Source organism: Helianthus annuus, chromosome 12 (genome assembly GCF_002127325.2).
Source record: "Helianthus annuus cultivar XRQ/B chromosome 12, HanXRQr2.0-SUNRISE, whole genome shotgun sequence".
Taxonomy (NCBI): Eukaryota; Viridiplantae; Streptophyta; class Magnoliopsida; order Asterales; family Asteraceae; genus Helianthus; species Helianthus annuus.
In genome coordinates this window covers 69,432,618-69,451,399 of record NC_035444.2, presented here as the reverse complement: position 1 = coordinate 69,451,399, position 18,782 = coordinate 69,432,618, and the positions used below count along the sequence as shown (strand labels likewise).

The following is an 18,782-nucleotide window of genomic DNA, read 5'->3' as shown; positions in this document are numbered from 1 at the left end:
ATTACAAAATGAATGAGAAAACCTTTCACATGTTGTTGATGTGGTATCTTCATAAAATCGTACTTACTATAACACCCTATAGTCAGGGGCGGACCCATATGGTCCGGGTCGGGTTCCACGGACCTGAATGTTTTTTTTTTTAATAGCAGAACCGATATGTTAATTTTATCAAGGACCCCATAAAATAAATTAGTTGAACCTCATAGTATTAAAAGTAAAGATAGTGTGGTGGTAAATCCCCTTGTGTTCCAACACATAGATCCCAAGTTTAAGTCTTATAGGTCTTGTTTTTTAGTTTTTTTTCCATCAAAATTAAACTAGTGTTTTAAAACAGCACAACCACACATTCAACCTCTAATTTACTTCTTTAAAATGATAAATTCAGTGTCAATATTATTTCACATTGATTACCAAATAAGACTTCTAACATATAGTGGCGTTAATAAAAAAAACTTAAACAAAATTTTGAAGTATGTGAACTAATTGTGTATAATTAAAAATGACATAAGTACACTTGCCATAAGTCTTCACTGTTAAAAACTGTTTATAAATGAATCAAAGTATCAAACCCAACATATACATTTGTGCATTGCATGGAGACAACTAGTGTTGAAAAGTATGGGGACAACTCAGGGTCCATTGACATATTTTTAACATGGTTGGTTGCAATTGTCTTGTTTATGTAGGTCCTACGGACTACGGAGTTGGCACCATTATTTAGATTTACTGTTCTATTGGCTAATGGGTTCAACCAAGAAAGCGATGTATCATAATTCCTTTTCTTTGGGTCTCGAAACAAAGCCCACTAGAAAAATCCACTACCCATAGCCCATTAGGTCATTACTTAAGTCTTCAATCTTAGATAACATTTCAACAATTTTGAAGCATCAATTAACACAAAGTCATGGTTGAGGTTAAAAAACAAACAGGAATTCTGAAATATTTAGAGGGGGGGGGGGGGGGGGGGGGGGATCCAGGTATGAGATTGAATATGGCTTTTATTATGAAAAATTTTATAGGGTTCGAGAAGTTGTATGGTAATAACTAATACATGCTCAATTTTAGTAAGAATTTTCAGGTACCCTATATTTTATAGGAATTCTGAATATGGCTTTGAGTTTATGATCAAGTTTTGGGTTACATGAATTTTAATGAGAATTTTCGGGTACCCTATATTTTATGTCATTTTTGACATTTGCCACTCTCGGAGTGCGAGAGTACGTTTTAGTTGCATAGTTTACTTGCATATCTCTATACCTAATAAAAGAACAAGGTTCTGCCACTTGGCACCCCCACATTCAACCAATACACATGTCAAAATTCTAGCCAGTCCACATCATCCTATCCTAGGTGTAATTTTGTGAGATTTTTCAATTTTTGTGTATTATTAATTCTTTCAAATATGCTGAAATGTTTGGGCGGCCAGATTATGTGGATTCAATTTTTGAATTTGAATTCCATTTACTCATCCCAAGAAACTCATTACCCTGTCCTCTCACTATCAACTTTTGGATTCATTATTTCCCTGCACCTTATTTCCTTTTTCCTTTCAGCCAAGAAACCCTAAATTTGTTTTTATTCGTTTACATATTCAAGTTCAACAACGCATCACCATTCCATCTCTCCTTCTTTCCAGTATTCTCCTCTCATTTCCTTTCCGAGTCAAGGTACAACAACTCTAATCAATCATCATCACAACATCAATTTCAATTTTATTATTTTCAGTCTCCAGATCTGCGTTTTTGCGCCTATTTGACGATTGTTTTGTTGATTCTACATTGCAGTTTGTTTTGTTTATCAGCGATGGTGTTTTATCGGAGCGTTTCGCTTCTTTCGAAGCTAAGAAATCGTGTTGTAAGTTGTTTTATAATTCGTTTATTGTTCTGTTCATTTGTATCTGTTATTGATTGATAGTTAATTTGTGTTATTTGACTGTAGTTTGTAACAAATGATAGTATTATTTTGATCAACGTGTTTTAATTGTTTACAAAGTAATTGTTATGATGCACAGTGTAGTTTTAATTTTTTAAACAATTTAGGATTTACTACAATTTGAATAGTTGAATGACCTAATCTGATTTTTTAAGTTAATCGATTGAAGTGAGTTACTTTCGGAAAGCCGATATGTCATAAGTTTTTTCTGTAAACAAAGAACTAAGAATTGATTATTTGTTAGATGTACAGTATTTATATAACAAAGAACATACGACTTTGACTTTGTAATCTCTTAGTGTTTTTCTGTTTATTTCTGTTTCGATTGATGGTGTTAGAGATGATGATATAGCGGAAGACGGTGGACCAGTGGGCTTCTTCAAGGTTAGTTCTATCAGTTTTTTTTTTTTTTTTTAATTTCAAGTGGTGGTGAAGCATAACAGAAGTAAAGAAATTGTTGGTGGGGAATAGAGTATGTTGATCAGTAAAATGGGGAACTAGGTACATAGTGAAATGATAATGGGGAACTAGGTACACAAATCAACTAAGAATCGAAGTCTTCTGTGATATTAGGTTAAAGAAAGAGTGATTTGTATTTTGATTAGTTGTTTTGATGGAAATTGTGAGGTAATTATAGTGGAATTTAATGACCATAATCATGATTTTAGAACTGTAATGCTGTTAAGATTTGTTAGTAGCATTCCTGATCCGAAACCCATATGGGCTGGTTCGTAAAACAACTGTCCGTTTTGACTTTCGACCCATAACTCAATGCTGCCTTGGCCTGGCAATTCTGACCCGTGCATCTAAAACTGGGCGTATAAGGTTTTGGAGCTTCTTTGTTTGAATCAGATTGTATTTTGAATCTTAATTGGACATTACCAGTATACTTCCCTTAGTGAAATTAAAACCATATTCTTTAACTATTCAAGTATCATAGAAGGAATGTACTAAAGGCAAGTGATGCTATTTGATGGCTTCACTTCTGTTCAAGATAATTTAAGATATGAAATGGGACTTGGTGTTTTTTTATTTTTTGATTTTTTATATCTGTTTTTTTTTCAGATTGGCTCATACAATGGAGATAGTATGATTTTGGTCCTGGCACTGCTGGTACTGCTAATGTGTATTACAAGTTACAAACAAATCATGACACTGTCAATGAAGGTGAGGCCCAAGTGATTACACTTCAGTTGTGGATTTATTCAACATATAATAAGTTTGAGAAGTGTATTGAACAAATACAATTTTAAGTTTATATTATTAATATTGAATTTATTTTCATTTAGTTTTCATTAAATCTGAACAAATTCAAAGTATTTTCATATGTTAAACCACGTGTACACGCGGGCTATAACCTAGTATTCTATACTTAGTAATCTTCCTATTATAATAAATCAAAGCCTTCAAATCCTATGTGTCACTCCCACAGCCATCCTCCATTACTTCTATCCTACTTGTCACTCCCTCCTTCCTTTGATCCACGTGTCTTCTTTTCCTTCTTCCGTTCATTTCTTCCTTTGCTAAAGTTGCTAAATGTCAAAGCCCATTAATATGACAGAGACATCGTTCTCTCTCTTCTGCAAGTCAATGCAACCCTCCAAATTCCTAATCCCTAATTCTTTCCCTTTCCTCGCCGTGTTCTTCTTCTCTCCCCCTTTCCTTCTCTTCATCATACTGATGAATACCCTTTCGAGTTTGGATTCAAAACTTGACAATCGGACCTACTGTCTACCTGTTGTTCAACGAATTCAGGTTTTTCAGTCCCCTCTTCGTATAAAAGTCCAAGTTTATTGAAGAAACACAGATCTTACGGCTGTGTTTGAATTTGTAAGTTATTCGGACGGTGTAGATCATCATTCACACGGATTGAGGTTTGAAATTGTGTTTCTCTTCTTTGCCCTCATCCTCCGATGAAGTCTTTAAAGGCAAACCATTTCTCCTTCCCTCTCCGTTGTGCATCTGCGTTGTTCTTCCGGTATTCTCTCATCTTTTGTTAAATCTTTTCTTAAATTGTGTTTAATTTTTATTTTTTTTTTGGTGTTTTCTGAACTAAATTTTTGTACAGGGTATTAGTTATTAAAGAAACGTTTGCTGTTGTTTCAATAGATCCGGTATGTCAAATTCCCCTTTGAAGTTAAGTTTCTTTTTATGTTAATGTTTAGTGAACCGATTGTTGGTATTCATGTTGTTACTAATTCATGTTGTTACTTCTAAAAATTGTTTTAGGGCATGTTTAAGGCTCTGTTCTAGAGATTTTTGTGATTTAGGTCATGTTTTATGATATTGTTATTCAGGTTGTTAATAATTCATGTTGTCACTGCTAAAATGTTGTTTAGGGCATGTTTTAAGGACTGTTTTATAATTCCTTATGATTTATTTGTGAATTATAGTGGACTTATTGATGTTTTAGGTACTGATTTAGATATCCATGTGTTTTAGCTATTGATATACATGTTATTTAGGGAAGGACTGTTTCAGAAATTTAATAACATTTTTGTTAATTATGTTCTTAATTTGGTGTTTAAAGAGATTTATGATGTCTTATGGTGTTTAAAAATGAAATTTTAAAGTGCCAAACCTGGCCATAAAGAGAGAATCATGATAACCTTTTTTGTGAGTCTATTCAAGCAGTCAACACATTTTAAATAACATTTTTGGTGACTTTCAACTCATTTTGACCCACTTGACCCATCTCATATTTAGAAGCCTTCTCAGTTCTCAGTTCTCTGTCTGTATCAGCCTGATTAGCATTTAAACAATAAATATGCAGTATACTTACTACTTACAACTGAAAATCCGAGTTGATGCAAATATATATTAGTACCCCAACTTGAATCATGAAATTAAATAGTGACTCATATATTAGTGCCTTAGCTTGAATCATGAAATTAAATAGCGTCTAAAAAGGAAAAATTGAAGCCCTTGAAACTGGGAAGGCTTGAACAGTGAATCAGAAATTAGAAACTTAAAAATAGAAAGAGTTAAAAAACAATCAACAGATTTGTTCAACGAATTCAGGTTGTTAATAATTCATGTTGTCACTGCTTTAGATATCCATGTGTTTTAGCTATTGATATACATGTTATTTAGGGAAGGACTGTTTTAGAAATTTAATAACATTTTTGTTAATTATGTTCTTAATTTGGTGTTTAAAGAGATTTATGATGTCTTATGGTGTTTAAAAATGAAATTTTAAAGTGCCAAACCTGGCCATAAAGAGAGAATCATGATAACCTTTTTTGTGAGTCTATTCAAGCAGTCAACACATTTTAAATAACATTTTTGGTGACTTTCAACTCATTTTGACCCACTTGACCCATCTCATATTTAGAAGCCTTCTCAGTTCTCAGTTCTCTGTCTGTATCAGATTAGCATTTAAACAATAAATATGCAGTATACTTACTACTTACAACTGAAAATCCGAGTTGATGCAAATATATATTAGTACCCCAACTTGAATCATGAAATTAAATAGTGACTCATATATTAGTGCCTTAGCTTGAATCATGAAATTAAATAGCGTCTAAAAAGGAAAAATTGAAGCCCTTGAAACTGGGAAGGCTTGAACAGTGAATCAGAAATTAGAAACTTAAAAATAGAAAGAGTTAAAAAAACAATCAACAGATTTGTTCAACGAATTCAGGTTGTTAATAATTCATGTTGTCACTGCTAAAATGTTGTTTAGGGCATGTTTTAAGGACTGTTTTATAATTCCTTATGATTTATTTGTGAATTATAGTGGACTTATTGATGTTTTAGGTACTGATTTAGATATCCATGTGTTTTAGCTATTGATATACATGTTATTTAGGGAAGGACTGTTTTAGAAATTTAATAACATTTTTGTTAATTATGTTCTTAATTTGGTGTTTAAAGAGATTTATGATGTCTTATGGTGTTTAAAAATGAAATTTTAAAGTGCCAAACCTGGCCATAAAGAGAGAATCATGATAACCTTTTTTGTGAGTCTATTCAAGCAGTCAACACATTTTAAATAACATTTTTGGTGACTTTCAACTCATTTTGACCCACTTGACCCATCTCATATTTAGAAGCCTTCTCAGTTCTCAGTTCTCTGTCTGTATCAGCCTGATTAGCATTTAAACAATAAATATGCAGTATACTTACTACTTACAACTGAAAATCCGAGTTGATGCAAATATATATTAGTACCCCAACTTGAATCATGAAATTAAATAGTGACTCATATATTAGTGCCTTAGCTTGAATCATGAAATTAAATAGCGTCTAAAAAGGAAAAATTGAAGCCCTTGAAACTGGGAAGGCTTGAACAGTGAATCAGAAATTAGAAACTTAAAAATAGAAAGAGTTAAAAAAACAATCAACAGATTTGTGAGTTCGACTTAAATCAGGAACCATAATTTTCCTCAGAAATATACATGTTTTTTTACCTTTATTGGACCTGATATACATGTTTTTTAATATTGTATATTCTTATTATTTTATTATTTTTATCAGTAATAATAATCAATACCCTATTTTTGTATTTCAAAGGATGATGTATAACTAACATGATCTATGCATCCTAAAATTAATTTTTAACTATAAAGGTCAATGGAGAACCCTCCCATCACTTCTCTTAATGAATTGGATGTAACCAAGACAGACGTGACTATTAAAGTTCGCATACTTAAGCTTTGGAAGCTACTATCATTTAAAGTCAAGAATGCTATTCATGCAGTCGAACTGATCCTAATGGATGAGGAGGTAGTTTATCAGTTTATTAAATTTTTTTTTATCCTATGTTTCATCTTAAAAGCTTATATTTGTTTGATAGGGTACCAAAATTCAAGCAAGTGTTGGTGGTAATTATCTTGTAAAGTATGGAAGATTTCTGGTAGAAAAGAGTTGTGTCATGGTTACTAAGTTTGATGTTGGTGACAACGTATCTCCGTACCGCCCAACAAACCACAAACATAAACTGTTTTTCAATTTTTCTACCGACATCCGAAGCATTGATGACTTTGGTGGTTCAATTGATGGATTCTCTTTTACATCATTCGATGTTCTTCGTAATCGTCGTATTCCCCAAGACTCTCCTGTTGGTAAGTCCATTTTATTTTAAAAAGTGTTATTTTGATCTTTATTTACTTATATTACGCCATTGTTATTGTTCTAATTTAATCTTTTGTTTGTTTATAGATATCATTGGTTATGTTGATGGTTGGTTTCCTATGGTTGATCATACCAGCAGTAATGGGAGAGTGAACAAAAAAATGAGCTTACAACTTCGTGACTTAGAGTTAGAATTTATTTATTTTTTTGATTTCCTTTATATATTTATCAATTACTCTTTTTTTTATTAATTTTTATTCATAGGTTCCTTAATGTTTATTTGACTTTGTGGGGAGAATATGCGGTCCAAATGTCGAAGTTTTTGGAACAGAAACCGGGTGATGTGTTTGTTATATTGCAGTTTGGACGATATAGCTTTCATGAAGGTTTTATACTTATTTAATTACTTTAATCTTTGTCATAAAAATTCTATATATTTTATACATTCTATTGTTGAACTTATTAATGCTCAACTTTTTTTAATAGAATTTTTTGTCTAATATGTAGGTAAGGCTTATGTGTCCAGTTCTTTTCAGAACAGCAATTTGTATCTGAATGAAGGTATTGATGAGCTAATTGATTTCCAAAAGAGGTAAGAAGTACATATTTTGCAAATTAACTGTTTTATTATTTTATAAATGTGTTTTAGGGACTGGTTAAAGTTTTTGAACAGATTTTGTGTGAAGTATACAATACCTCTTAGGGTCGGTGTTATTGATTTCTGATGTTTTAGGTACAGATTTAGATATCAATTTGTTTTAGGGACTGTTTTAGTGTATGATTTAGATTTTTCCATGATATAAATGTTAATTTGTTACAGTTTTTCAAATTTTATTATAGTTTTATGATGTTTTAGATAAAGATTTTGATAGTTTTCCATTTTGTGACTGCTAAAATTGTGTTTTAGGGCCTGTTTTATGCAATGTTTTAGAGATTTATGATGTTTTATGGACAGATTTAGATATCAATGTGTTTTATTATTTTTCAAATTAACTTTTTTATTATTTTATGTCATAATGTTCAAATGTTTTATAATTTATAGACTAATAGACTTATTATATTTATAATAATTTGAAGGTTACTTGAAAGAAGACCGGATGTTGGTTCTTCTAGCCGTCCTTTTGGTTCATCTCAAACTGGCAGAACTGTTCATGAAGATTTTTTGGTTGGAACTGCTTTCAAGACGATAGACGAGCTTAATAAAATTCAGGAGACAATGAATGTGATTGTGCTTGGTACCGTGATAAGCTTCCCTCCTGGTGTTGAGTGGTATTACAATTCTTGTAAGGATTGTATGAAGAAGGTTAGTGTGCTGTATTTTGTAAATGATGGAGAGGATGGCTTAGATTTAAGTGATGAGAAGCAGACAGTTCGATGCATAAATGATGTTTGCAATGAAAAAGGTGTTTCTGTGGTTCCCCGGTAAAGTTCTAACTTTATGATAACTTGAAATTTAAAATTTTATATGTCAATAGTATACTAATATCAATTTTATTATTCTTTGACAGGTTGAAACTTCAACTTAAGTTACAAGATTCTACTGGTATTGCATCTTTAACTTGCTTAGATCATGTTGCTCGAAAATTACTTGGAAAGACTGCTGAAGAGTTGGTTGATAAGTTTCTTGATGTATCTCTTTTGACTTTATTATTTTCCCAGATTATATAATTTATACATTCTCATATTTTACCACTGTTTTAATATCTTAAATTATTATGTAGGGTGAAACGGATAAATTGCTACCGGATGAAATTAGCAATTTGGTTGGAAAAAAGATGGCGTTTAAGGTTGAGATTTCTCACTTTAATGTGAACAATCACTACAAGTCATTCACTGTCAAAGATTTTCTGGTGATCCTGAAATCATTTCTCAGCTTGAATCAAAGATAGGGATTGACCATGTAAGTATCTTATTATATTCATGTTAATTTATATCAGTTATAATATATTTTATGTACATTCTTTATTCATGAATTTAACATAGCCTTCTTTGTTTTTTATGTAGGTTGCTCTTTCAAACTCTATGAATCTCTCATCTGGTGATTTTGCAAGTGTTGATACTGTTGATTTGAAGGTATTTTATTTAAACCCAGTATATGACAAAATCTGTCTATTCATTTATTCTTATTCATCACTATTATTGTTTATAATAATATATTATTTTCATTTCAATTCATTTCCATATTAAGGATGATTCTCCAATGTCAATGATTGGTTCAAGTGCTGGATCAATATCTTTGGTTACCAAAAATGCTGAGAAGATAAGTCAACATTCCGAGTTGAAGCGTAATCTTGGGGAGTCTTATGATCATGAGGAGTCAGCAACCAAAGTGGCTTTAGGTTGCAATGAAGGTCCCCATTTTATTTCTAATTGTTTTTTCAATCTTTTGGATTTTGTAATTTTATATTTCTAATCCATAATTTTTATTTAAATTAGAATTGAACACTTATAACAAAGACAAGCGCAAGACCAGAAAATATAGTGCTAACCAGAAGGTACTATCTAATTTTTTTTAAAACACATTCCTATTTCTAAATACAAACCTTTTTGTATTTTAACAAATCTATTTACTTGAATTTGAAGGATTCTATACCATTCAACAATGCTTTTGAGACTCCGGTTTCGTTGATTGATTCAAGTGCTGGTGGTATGGCTTTACGTAACAAGAGGACAGGAAAGATGAAGGCACAACCTGAGCTGAAGCGTGTTCTTGCCGAAGATTTTGATCGTGACGAATCTGGAAGTAAAGATCCTTTATCTTTGAATGAAGCCTCTAAGTCACTTTTGATTCCCAAGAAGGAAAAATGATCACATCTGTTCATTGTTAAGACAATTATTATTCCATGTTTAGGATATCTATTATTTGTTTTTTAAAACTTATGTTGATTAAGTAACTTGACGTAGGAATGATGGTTGTGCCTTTTGGATTTGGTTATTTAAATTTATCCTTGGTTTTAAATTTCTAAATTTGATTTGGTTATTTAAATTAATTTTTATTAAATATGTTTTAAAATTAGTTTTATTATTAACATGTAATTATTATTTTCAATTTCATTTTTGTTTTAAATTAAGATTTTGTATTTATTTTTCTATTACCTTTTTGACGTTTTAAAACCAAATGAATTGAAACAAGTTTGTAATATTAAAAAATTATGATTTAACTTTAATCATTAGTATAATTTCTTTTCCTCCAAGTTAGGATTTATTTTTTGACTTTATTTTTATTATTATCTAAGAAATTATGTCAACATAATTAAAACACCATTGTCGAATGTTTCACGAATATTTTTTATATATTATTTATTATCTGAGAATTTTTTTTGTTTAATTATTTAATAATTGTTTTTCAAAGAATTTCCTACATCAATTTTTTTTTTTTACAGTTTCAAACACAAACTCTACCGATATTGAGAGTCATCAGAGGAGAAAGTTACGAAAGCTATATTTGGATACAAGAAAGCTTAACAACCGTGTTAAAGAGAATGTTTTTAATAACGAAGAGAATGTCATTAAAGACAATCTTCTATGTAATTCAATATCTTTTACTAATTCTCCCAATGAAAGTATTAGAAGCCCTTTGTCTGACATTACAACAGGTACTGTATTAAAAATCTTTTATTATAAAAAATCTACAATTATACCGCTTGCGGTTTTCATTTTCATTATCATATATTCTTTTTGTTAATATATTTATTTATTTTTTTAATCATGATTCGTTTCTATTTAATTTTATTACATGTATAAATAATTGCACAAATACAACACCAGTTTCAAATTTTACACCAATATCTATTAACCCTCCCAGTAAGTATTTTGTTTAATGTTTTATTTATTTTTTCTAATAAATTTCCGTATCTTAAATATTATATTTTTGTATAGTTTTAAACACAAACTCTAGCAATATTGAGAGTCAACATAGGAGAAAGTTACGAAAATTATATTTGGATACAAGAAAGGCTAAGAAGAAAGATAATGTCATCAAAGAGAATCGTTTATGTAATTCACTATCTTTTACCAATTGTACCAATGGAAATACTAGAAAGCCTGTCTCTGTCTCTGACCTCACAGCAGAATACTTAAATGGTAACACCATAATATTTTTTATTTTTTTATATTTTATTTTGAATCATTAATTTTTAAAATATATTTTTGTTACAGGTTTAAATAATTCCATGGACAAGTTTAACAGTCAACAAAGGCGAAATTTAAGAAAGGCTATTTTGGATAAAAGACGATTGAATGAAAGTGATACTAAAAAAGACGAATTTGTTGGCATCTCAAAAGGTACATTTTACATAAATATACAATGTACAAAAAATTTATTTTAATTGAAATTCCTTCCAATTTTAGAATTGCTTATTACAATATTACAAATTTACAAATACTATTTAAATATTTTTCAACAGATTACGTTGATCACTTAGATCAAAATGTCACTTGCCAAATATGTCAAGCAAAATTATGGGATGTTGAAGCTCGTAGAGGGAGTACAAAAATTCAATTTAGTTCAAGTTATTCAATTTGTTGTGCATATGGTAAAGTTCAACTTCCTAATATGAAGGAAGCACCACCAAGTTATCAGTCTCTTTTTAATGGATTGGACTCAAAAAGCAAGTCATTCATCAAGAACATCCGTCGATACAATTCCATGTTTTCATTTACTTCCATTGGTGGAAAAGTTGATAAATCCATTAACAAAGGCAATGCTCCTTATATATTCCGATTGGGTGGTCAGAATTACCATAGAATGGGAAGTCTTCTTCCAGAGGACGGGTCTAAACCGAAATTCTCCCAGCTTTATATATATGATACTGACAATGAACTTTCAAATAGACAATCTGCTTTTGGGTATGTATTCATTGTTACTATTTTATTTTTTAAGAATATTTTTTAAATTTAAATTAATATTATATGTTTTGATTTTCTTTAGTGAATCTAATAGAGCTTCTTCAACAAATTCTTTGGATCTTGATCTTCAAGTTATACAACATATACAGAATATGTTAGACTCTGAGAATGTTTTGGTGAAAACATATCGCATGGTAAGAGATTTTTTTAAAGATAATTGTAATGCTGAGCTAAAGTTGCGGCTAATTGGAAGAAGGCAACAAGATGGAAGAACATACAACTTACCAACTGCTTCTGAAGTGGCAGCTTTAATTGTTGGTGATATTGGCGATTCCTTAGAAAACAGAGATATTATTGTAGAAACGAAATCTGGTGGTCTACAACGTATTAGTGAGTTACATCCATCTTATCTTGCTCTCCAGTATCCACTTTTGTTTCCTTATGGTGATGATTGCTACAGAATTGATATTCCTCATAGAGGTGTTACTCCTTCTACATCAACCAAACGAACATATGTCACTATGAGAGAATTCTTTGCATACAGGATACAAGATAGGCATGGTGTTTTTTCATTAATTCTAAATTCACGTCGCCTATTTCAATAATTCTTAGTTGATGCGTATACCATGATTGAAACTGAGCGACTAAATTACATACGTTTTCAACAGAAGGTTCTAAGATGTGATACTTTTGAGAACCTCTCGAATTTACGTAACCATGGTAATATAAATGTATCCAACACTGGAAAGCGTGTCATATTGCCTTCGTCATTCACTGGAGGTGCTCGCTATATGATGCAGAACTATTTGGATGCAATGTCTCTGTGTAAGTGGTATGGATATCCAGATGTTTTTATTACCGTGACATGCAATCCTAAATGGCCGGAAATTAAAAGATTCCTTAATAACACCAATTTAAGTCCTGAAGACAGGCCTGATATCCTCTCTAGATTGTTTAAAATCAAGCTCAATGCTTTGATTAAAGACTTGAAGGATAACTCAATATTTGGCAAAGTTTCAGCAGGTATTTTTTACAAATTTACTATCAAGCTTCATTTGTTCTTAATATTTAATAATTGAATACAAACATTTAATATTTTATTTTCTTTACTTTTTGTAGTTGTTTATACGGTGGAGTTTCAGAAGCGTGGGTTGCCGCATGCGCATATATGTTTATTTATGCATCCCGATCACAAGTTTCCAACTGTTGAACACATTGATCCCCTCATTTCTGCTGAAATTCCTGACCGAAACGATGATCCAGAGTTGTATACTCTTGTCAGTGATTTCATGATTCATGGTCCTTGTGGTCCTCACAACGTCAACTGCCCATGCATGGTAGATAATAAGTGTTCTAAGGGCTTTCCAAAGAGATTCCGTGATCATACGTCTGTCGACATTGATGGTTTTCCTCTCTATAGAAGAAGAGATTCAGGAATGTTTGTTGAAAAATCTGGAGTTATGCTAGATAACAGATTTGTTGTTCCCTACAACAAAACACTGTTGAAGAGATATCAGTCCCACATCAATGTTGAATGGTGCAATCAAGCTGGATCTATAAAGTATTTGTTTAAGTATATCAACAAAGGGCCTGATCGTGTTACTGTTTCTATTGTTGAAAGTAACACATCAAACGAACCTGACCCGCCGGTTGATGAGATTAAAAAATACTATGATTGTCGTTATTTGTCTGCATGTGAGGCATCATGGCGTATATTCGCATTTGATGTTCACTATAGGTACCCAGCTGTTATTCGTCTCCCGTTTCATCTTCCGAACCAACAAAATGTTGTATATGGTGAAGACGATGATATTGACGTAGTCCTCAATCGGCCGTCAATGAATTGTTCAATGTTTTCAGCTTGGATGGATTGTAACCAAAGAGATGAAGTTGCCCGAGCGCTTACTTATGTTGAATTCTCTACTAAGTTTGTGTTTAAAAAGGATGAACGTTGTTGGAAACGTCGGAAACCGGGTGGTTTTGCAATTGGAAGAATTCATGCTGTTTCTCCTACTCTTGGTGAGGCATATTTTTTGAGGATTCTTTTAAACAAAGTTAAAGGTCCTCGATCCTTTGATGATATCCTCACTGTAAATGGTCGTAAATTTAATACCTTTAGAGAAGCATGTTATGCTCACGGTCTACTAGATGATGACATGGAATATATAGAAGCTATCCAAGAAGCAAGTCATTCAGGATCCGGTTATTATCTTCGCACACTCTTTGCTACGATGTTGACGTGCCAGACTCTGTCTTTGCCGGAACGTGTATGGCAAAAAACATGGGAATTATTATCAGATGGCATCCTCTATAAACAACGACAGATTTTAAAGTCTCCAGGTAGAACTACTTTATGACAATTACTCATTTTTATGTAATTCACATTCACATATATTTTATATATATAATCATGGTAAAATGTTTTATTGGTGAACAATTATTCCTTTTAGTTTTCGACAAATATTTGGTTCTTGTAGTTTGGATTATATTAATCTAATAAATATATCTTTAATGTGTTTTTTTTCAGACTTATGCCTCACTGATGATGAAGTTAAAAATCTTACTTTGTACGAGATTGAGAAGATTTTAATTCGTAATAATTCCAGCTTACGAAATTTTAATACAATGCCTTATCCTGATCATGAGTTGATTTCTACTTCAAATAATCGTTTGATTACTGAAGAGTTGGATTATGATAGAATTGATCTTCAAGAGCAGTTTGAGAACCTTTTAGTTTCATTAACCGATGAACAAAGATTGATTTATGATGATATCATGAAAGCGGTTGAAGACAATAAAGGTGGTGTTTTTTTTGTTTATGGTTATGGAGGTACCGGTAAAACATTTCTTTGGAAAACGTTATCTGCATCTCTAAGATCAAAAGGCGAAATTGTTTTAAATGTTGCCTCAAGTGGAATTGCATCTTTTCTTCTTACAGGAGGTAGGACAGCTCACTCTCGATTTCTCATTCCGATTAATCTGAACGAAGACTCAATGTGTACTATAATCCCTAATAGTGATGTTGCAAATCTATTAAAGAAAACATCATTGATTATATGGGATGAAGCGCCCATGGTACACCGACATGGTTTTGAAGCTTTGGATAGAACTCTAAAAGACATATTGAAAAGTGATGGTTCTCATAATTCCCAAAGTCCATTTGGAGGTAAAACAATTGTATTTGGTGGAGATTTCCGACAAACTCTTCCTGTCATTCAAGGTGGTACTAGACAAGACATTGTTAATGCTTCGTTGACTTCTTCGTACATATGGGACCACTGCAAAGTACTCACTTTAACTAAGAACATGAGGTTGACTGCAGGAAGTGGAATGCATGATGTTGAGCAAATACAAATGTTTGGTCAGTGGTTGTTGGATTTGGGTGAAGGGAAACTAGGCGGATCTAATGATGGTGATGCGATTATAGATATACCCGATGATCTTTTAATCATGGATTCTGTTGATCCTATTTCAAGTCTTATAGAGTTTGTTTATCCTTCTCTTATTGAAAATTACCAAAGTTCTGGCTTTTATCAAGAAAGAGCGATTCTTGCACCGACGAATGAAGTTGTTGATGAAATTAATTCTCAGTTGTTGATGATGTTCCCAGGCGATTCCAAGGAATACCTAAGTTCCGATAGTATTTGTGAGACAGAAAATCTACATGATGGTTTTGATCAAAGTTTATATTCTCCCGACGTACTAAATGGTCTTAAAATCTCCGGTGTTCCAAATCACAAATTAGTACTAAAGGTTGGTGTTCCCATCATGCTCCTCAGAAATATTGATCAAAAAAATGGTCTGTGCAACGGAACTCGCTTAAAGGTAATATCACTTGGAAGTCGCGTTATTGAAGCAGAAGTGATATCTGGAAGCAATATTGGTGCTCGCATTTTTCTTCCTAGAATTGGTATAATACCGTCGGATAAGAAGGTTCCTTTTAGATTTCAAAGAAGACAGTTTCCTGTTGCTTTATGTTTCGCTATGACAATTAATAAAAGTCAAGGCCAGTCATTATCCAGAGTTGGTTTGTATTTGAAAAATCCAGTATTTTCTCATGGTCAACTTTATGTTGCTTTGTCTAGAGTCAAGAGCAGAGATGGACTCAAATTATCAATTCTTGATAATGATGGTAACCTTACTAATAGGACATCTAATGTTGTATACAAAGAAGTTTTTAGTTACTTGTAATTTGTATTTTGTATATGTAATTTGTTTTGTAATCAAACATTTAGTTTTTATATATTATTGTTTCATAGCATAACACATGTTACTATAGTTGATTAGTGTTTGATAGTATAACACACAAATGTTTACAAACATATCTATAATAATTATCAATCATCTATTACCATTAAGCATAACACATAATATCCAAATTAGTCAAGCTATTTTACCAAAAAAGAACAACCAACCATGCAATTACCTGTTAAGGTTGATTTACATAAAGCCCAACCCAAAATAACCAAAACGTTTCTAATTTAGGCACAATTTTTTCTACACCAACTATGACTCTAAAGCCCAACAAAAGAAACTACCATATACTGTTTATAAAAACTACCACAACCACAAGCACACTTCCCACTCATGCACGCAATTTCTTCTTTTTAACACAATGCTTCTCCACAACCTTTGTCAATCTCAATAGCTTACTTGAGTTGTTGAACTCAAAAAACAGTTCCGCTCCCATTTTGATCTTCCAAGTTTTCAAGCAAGTCGACCATCCAACAAATCCATACCGGAACCCTTTGCCATGTTTTTCCGATCTGGTCATGATGTTCTTGACTTCACCTTTCATGTTTTGAACTCTGACTTCTTTGAGATGATCAGGAGATAGGTCCAACACAGATGACATTTTTGCTGGTATTCGCTGAAAAGCACAACATATTCCAGTCATTAGTAAATATAGGCTTTGGATAAAAAGTTGAACTAGGAAACAATAAAAAATCTATAAAGTCTTACAATTCTGGTTTCCGCAAATCTTGTGAAGTTCAAAACCCCTGATTGTGGGTTAACTTTTTGAACTGTCTTCCTTCGCTTCGTCTGAACATAATTGAATTAATTAGAACATATTATCACAAAAGGAACATGAGACTATATTATCACTAAAAACAATATTATCACAAAAGGAACATGAGACTATATTATCATGCAAAACAATATTATCACCTATATTATTACGAAACAAAAAACTCCTAAGTTATCATTAAACCCAATGAGCAAATGAGTATTTTATCATGAAGCGAATAACAACTATATTATCATGAAACCAAATGAATAAATGTTAAAAAAAACTTACAATTTGGTTTTGTACCAGATCTGTGGATTTCAAGACCGGAGAACCAGTGATTGGCGCTGCATCAACCAATTTAAACCTGCTTCGAAGATTTCGTTGCGACTGTACCAAAATTAACAGAAATAATTAATAAGTTTTATAAAATCTGTTTCTATGAAATATAAACTGTAAATTTCCAAAAAATTTACAATTTGGTTTTCTACCAGGTCTGTGGATTTCAAGACCGGAGAACCAGTGATTGGCGCTGCATCCACCATTTTAAACCTGCTTCGTAGATTTCGTTGCGACTGTACCAAAATTAACACAAATAATTAATAAGTTTTATAAAATCTGTTTCTATGAAATATAAACTGTAAATGTCCAAAAAATTTACAATTTGGTTTTCTACCAGATCTGTGGTTTTCAAGAGCGGAGAACCAGTGCTTGCCGCTGCATCAACCCTTTTAACTCTGCTTCGAAGATTTCGTTGTGTCTGTACCACATTTAACACAAATAAGTAATAAATTTTAAATAAAACTTTTACTCTAAATATAAAACGGTAAATGAGTTGAGCGATATTCATTTTATGTTTTAAATACCTGAGCTTCATATACCTTGGACTTGCCTTTAACCTTCACAAAAAAAAAATGAAGTAGGAATATGTAAAAGAACCCCTCAACCTTTATTATAAAAACTTTCAGAAAGAACAATTTCAATACTTACATCTTTTTTATTTCCTTGTCGATCATCTTGACACACCTCATACGGCAAGTTTGATTCATGTATCATATCATCATCCGTAGTAGACTTGCCTTTAACCTTCACAAAAAAAAAAAAAAAAATTAAGTATGAATATGTAAAAGAACCCCTCAACCTTTATTATAAAAACTTTCAGAAAGAACAATTTCAATACTTACATCTTTTTTACTTCCTTCTCGATCATCTTGACACACCTCATCCGGCAAGTTTGATTCAACTATCATATCAGCATCCGTAGTAGACTAGAAATTTTAAAGAGAAAAAATTAGTATAATTATAAACAGTTTTAATTACTGTTTTTCGATATATACTTTTAAAAGAACCCCTCAACCTTTATTATAAAAACTTCTGTTCCGGTGTCAGGATCGAATACCGAAACATCAAAGGTCATTGAATCCAGTCTGGTAAAAACTAAGAAATACTCAGTGTCTAGAGGGACCTCTTCCACCACCTTACTCCATCCAGCCTTGAAATAACCAGCCTCCGTCTCCGAGCTTCTTTCAAGTCTTACATTCCAAAATCTTTGTCCAAAATATACCTTGGTCATTCCACCTTTGAAATTTTGGCCGTAAAACTCATTAAAAAATTTATCTGCCATTAACTATAAAAGAAATTCAACAAATTATTACTATAGAATTTCAATCAATTAAAGATTTGTTTAAAATTATTACTGAACTAATATAAATTAACTTACACACATTCCAAGTTCTGATTCAATAGCCGCTGTAATAAACGAGTTCTGACATACCAAATCTTTATAACACAAGACTTCAAATTTCAACTGCCCAACTGCCTTGATCAATATCTCATCTTTGTATTTCAATTGATTATGTCTAACTAACATTATCCATCCATCTGTAAATACTGGCCGATCATTTTTTTTCGTAAT

General features: G+C 31.8%; 3 protein-coding genes across 4 annotated transcripts; all 3 read left to right on the top strand.

The window, feature by feature from the left end:
* Positions 1–1,264: 1,264 nt before the first annotated feature.
* On the top strand, positions 1,265–3,216 carry LOC110896812. 2 transcript variants are annotated; one of them, XM_022143918.2, is made up of 4 exons: positions 1,265–1,667; positions 1,785–1,854; positions 2,285–2,316; positions 2,998–3,216. In XM_022143918.2, exons 1-4 carry the CDS (start codon positions 1,411–1,413, stop codon positions 3,023–3,025), a joined length of 387 nt encoding a protein of 128 aa, XP_021999610.1. In that variant the 5' UTR covers positions 1,265–1,410; the 3' UTR covers positions 3,026–3,216. The 2 variants fall into 2 exon arrangements, 1 of the variants encoding a protein (XP_021999610.1); XR_002568185.2 differs by having other exon boundaries at positions 1,453–1,667; positions 2,271–2,316.
* Positions 3,217–3,999: 783 nt separating this feature from the next.
* LOC110893053 (replication protein A 70 kDa DNA-binding subunit E-like) lies at positions 4,000–9,929 on the top strand. The gene is made up of 13 exons (XM_035980623.1): positions 4,000–4,046; positions 6,507–6,663; positions 6,734–7,001; positions 7,099–7,198; positions 7,276–7,397; positions 7,519–7,603; positions 8,089–8,433; positions 8,520–8,640; positions 8,733–8,911; positions 9,016–9,084; positions 9,200–9,362; positions 9,448–9,506; positions 9,595–9,929. The coding sequence occupies exons 2-9, from the start codon at positions 6,511–6,513 to the stop codon at positions 8,898–8,900; spliced, it is 1,362 nt and encodes a 453-aa protein (XP_035836516.1). The 5' UTR covers positions 4,000–4,046; positions 6,507–6,510; the 3' UTR covers positions 8,901–8,911; positions 9,016–9,084; positions 9,200–9,362; positions 9,448–9,506; positions 9,595–9,929.
* On the top strand, positions 9,034–16,050 carry LOC110893054. The gene is made up of 12 exons (XM_035981290.1): positions 9,034–9,084; positions 9,200–9,362; positions 9,448–9,506; positions 9,595–9,754; positions 10,395–10,607; positions 10,891–11,094; positions 11,170–11,295; positions 11,418–11,859; positions 11,942–12,422; positions 12,528–12,882; positions 12,979–14,199; positions 14,387–16,050. Exons 1-12 carry the CDS (start codon positions 9,034–9,036, stop codon positions 16,048–16,050), a joined length of 5,139 nt encoding a protein of 1,712 aa, XP_035837183.1.
* The last annotated feature ends 2,732 nt before the right edge of the window (positions 16,051–18,782 follow it).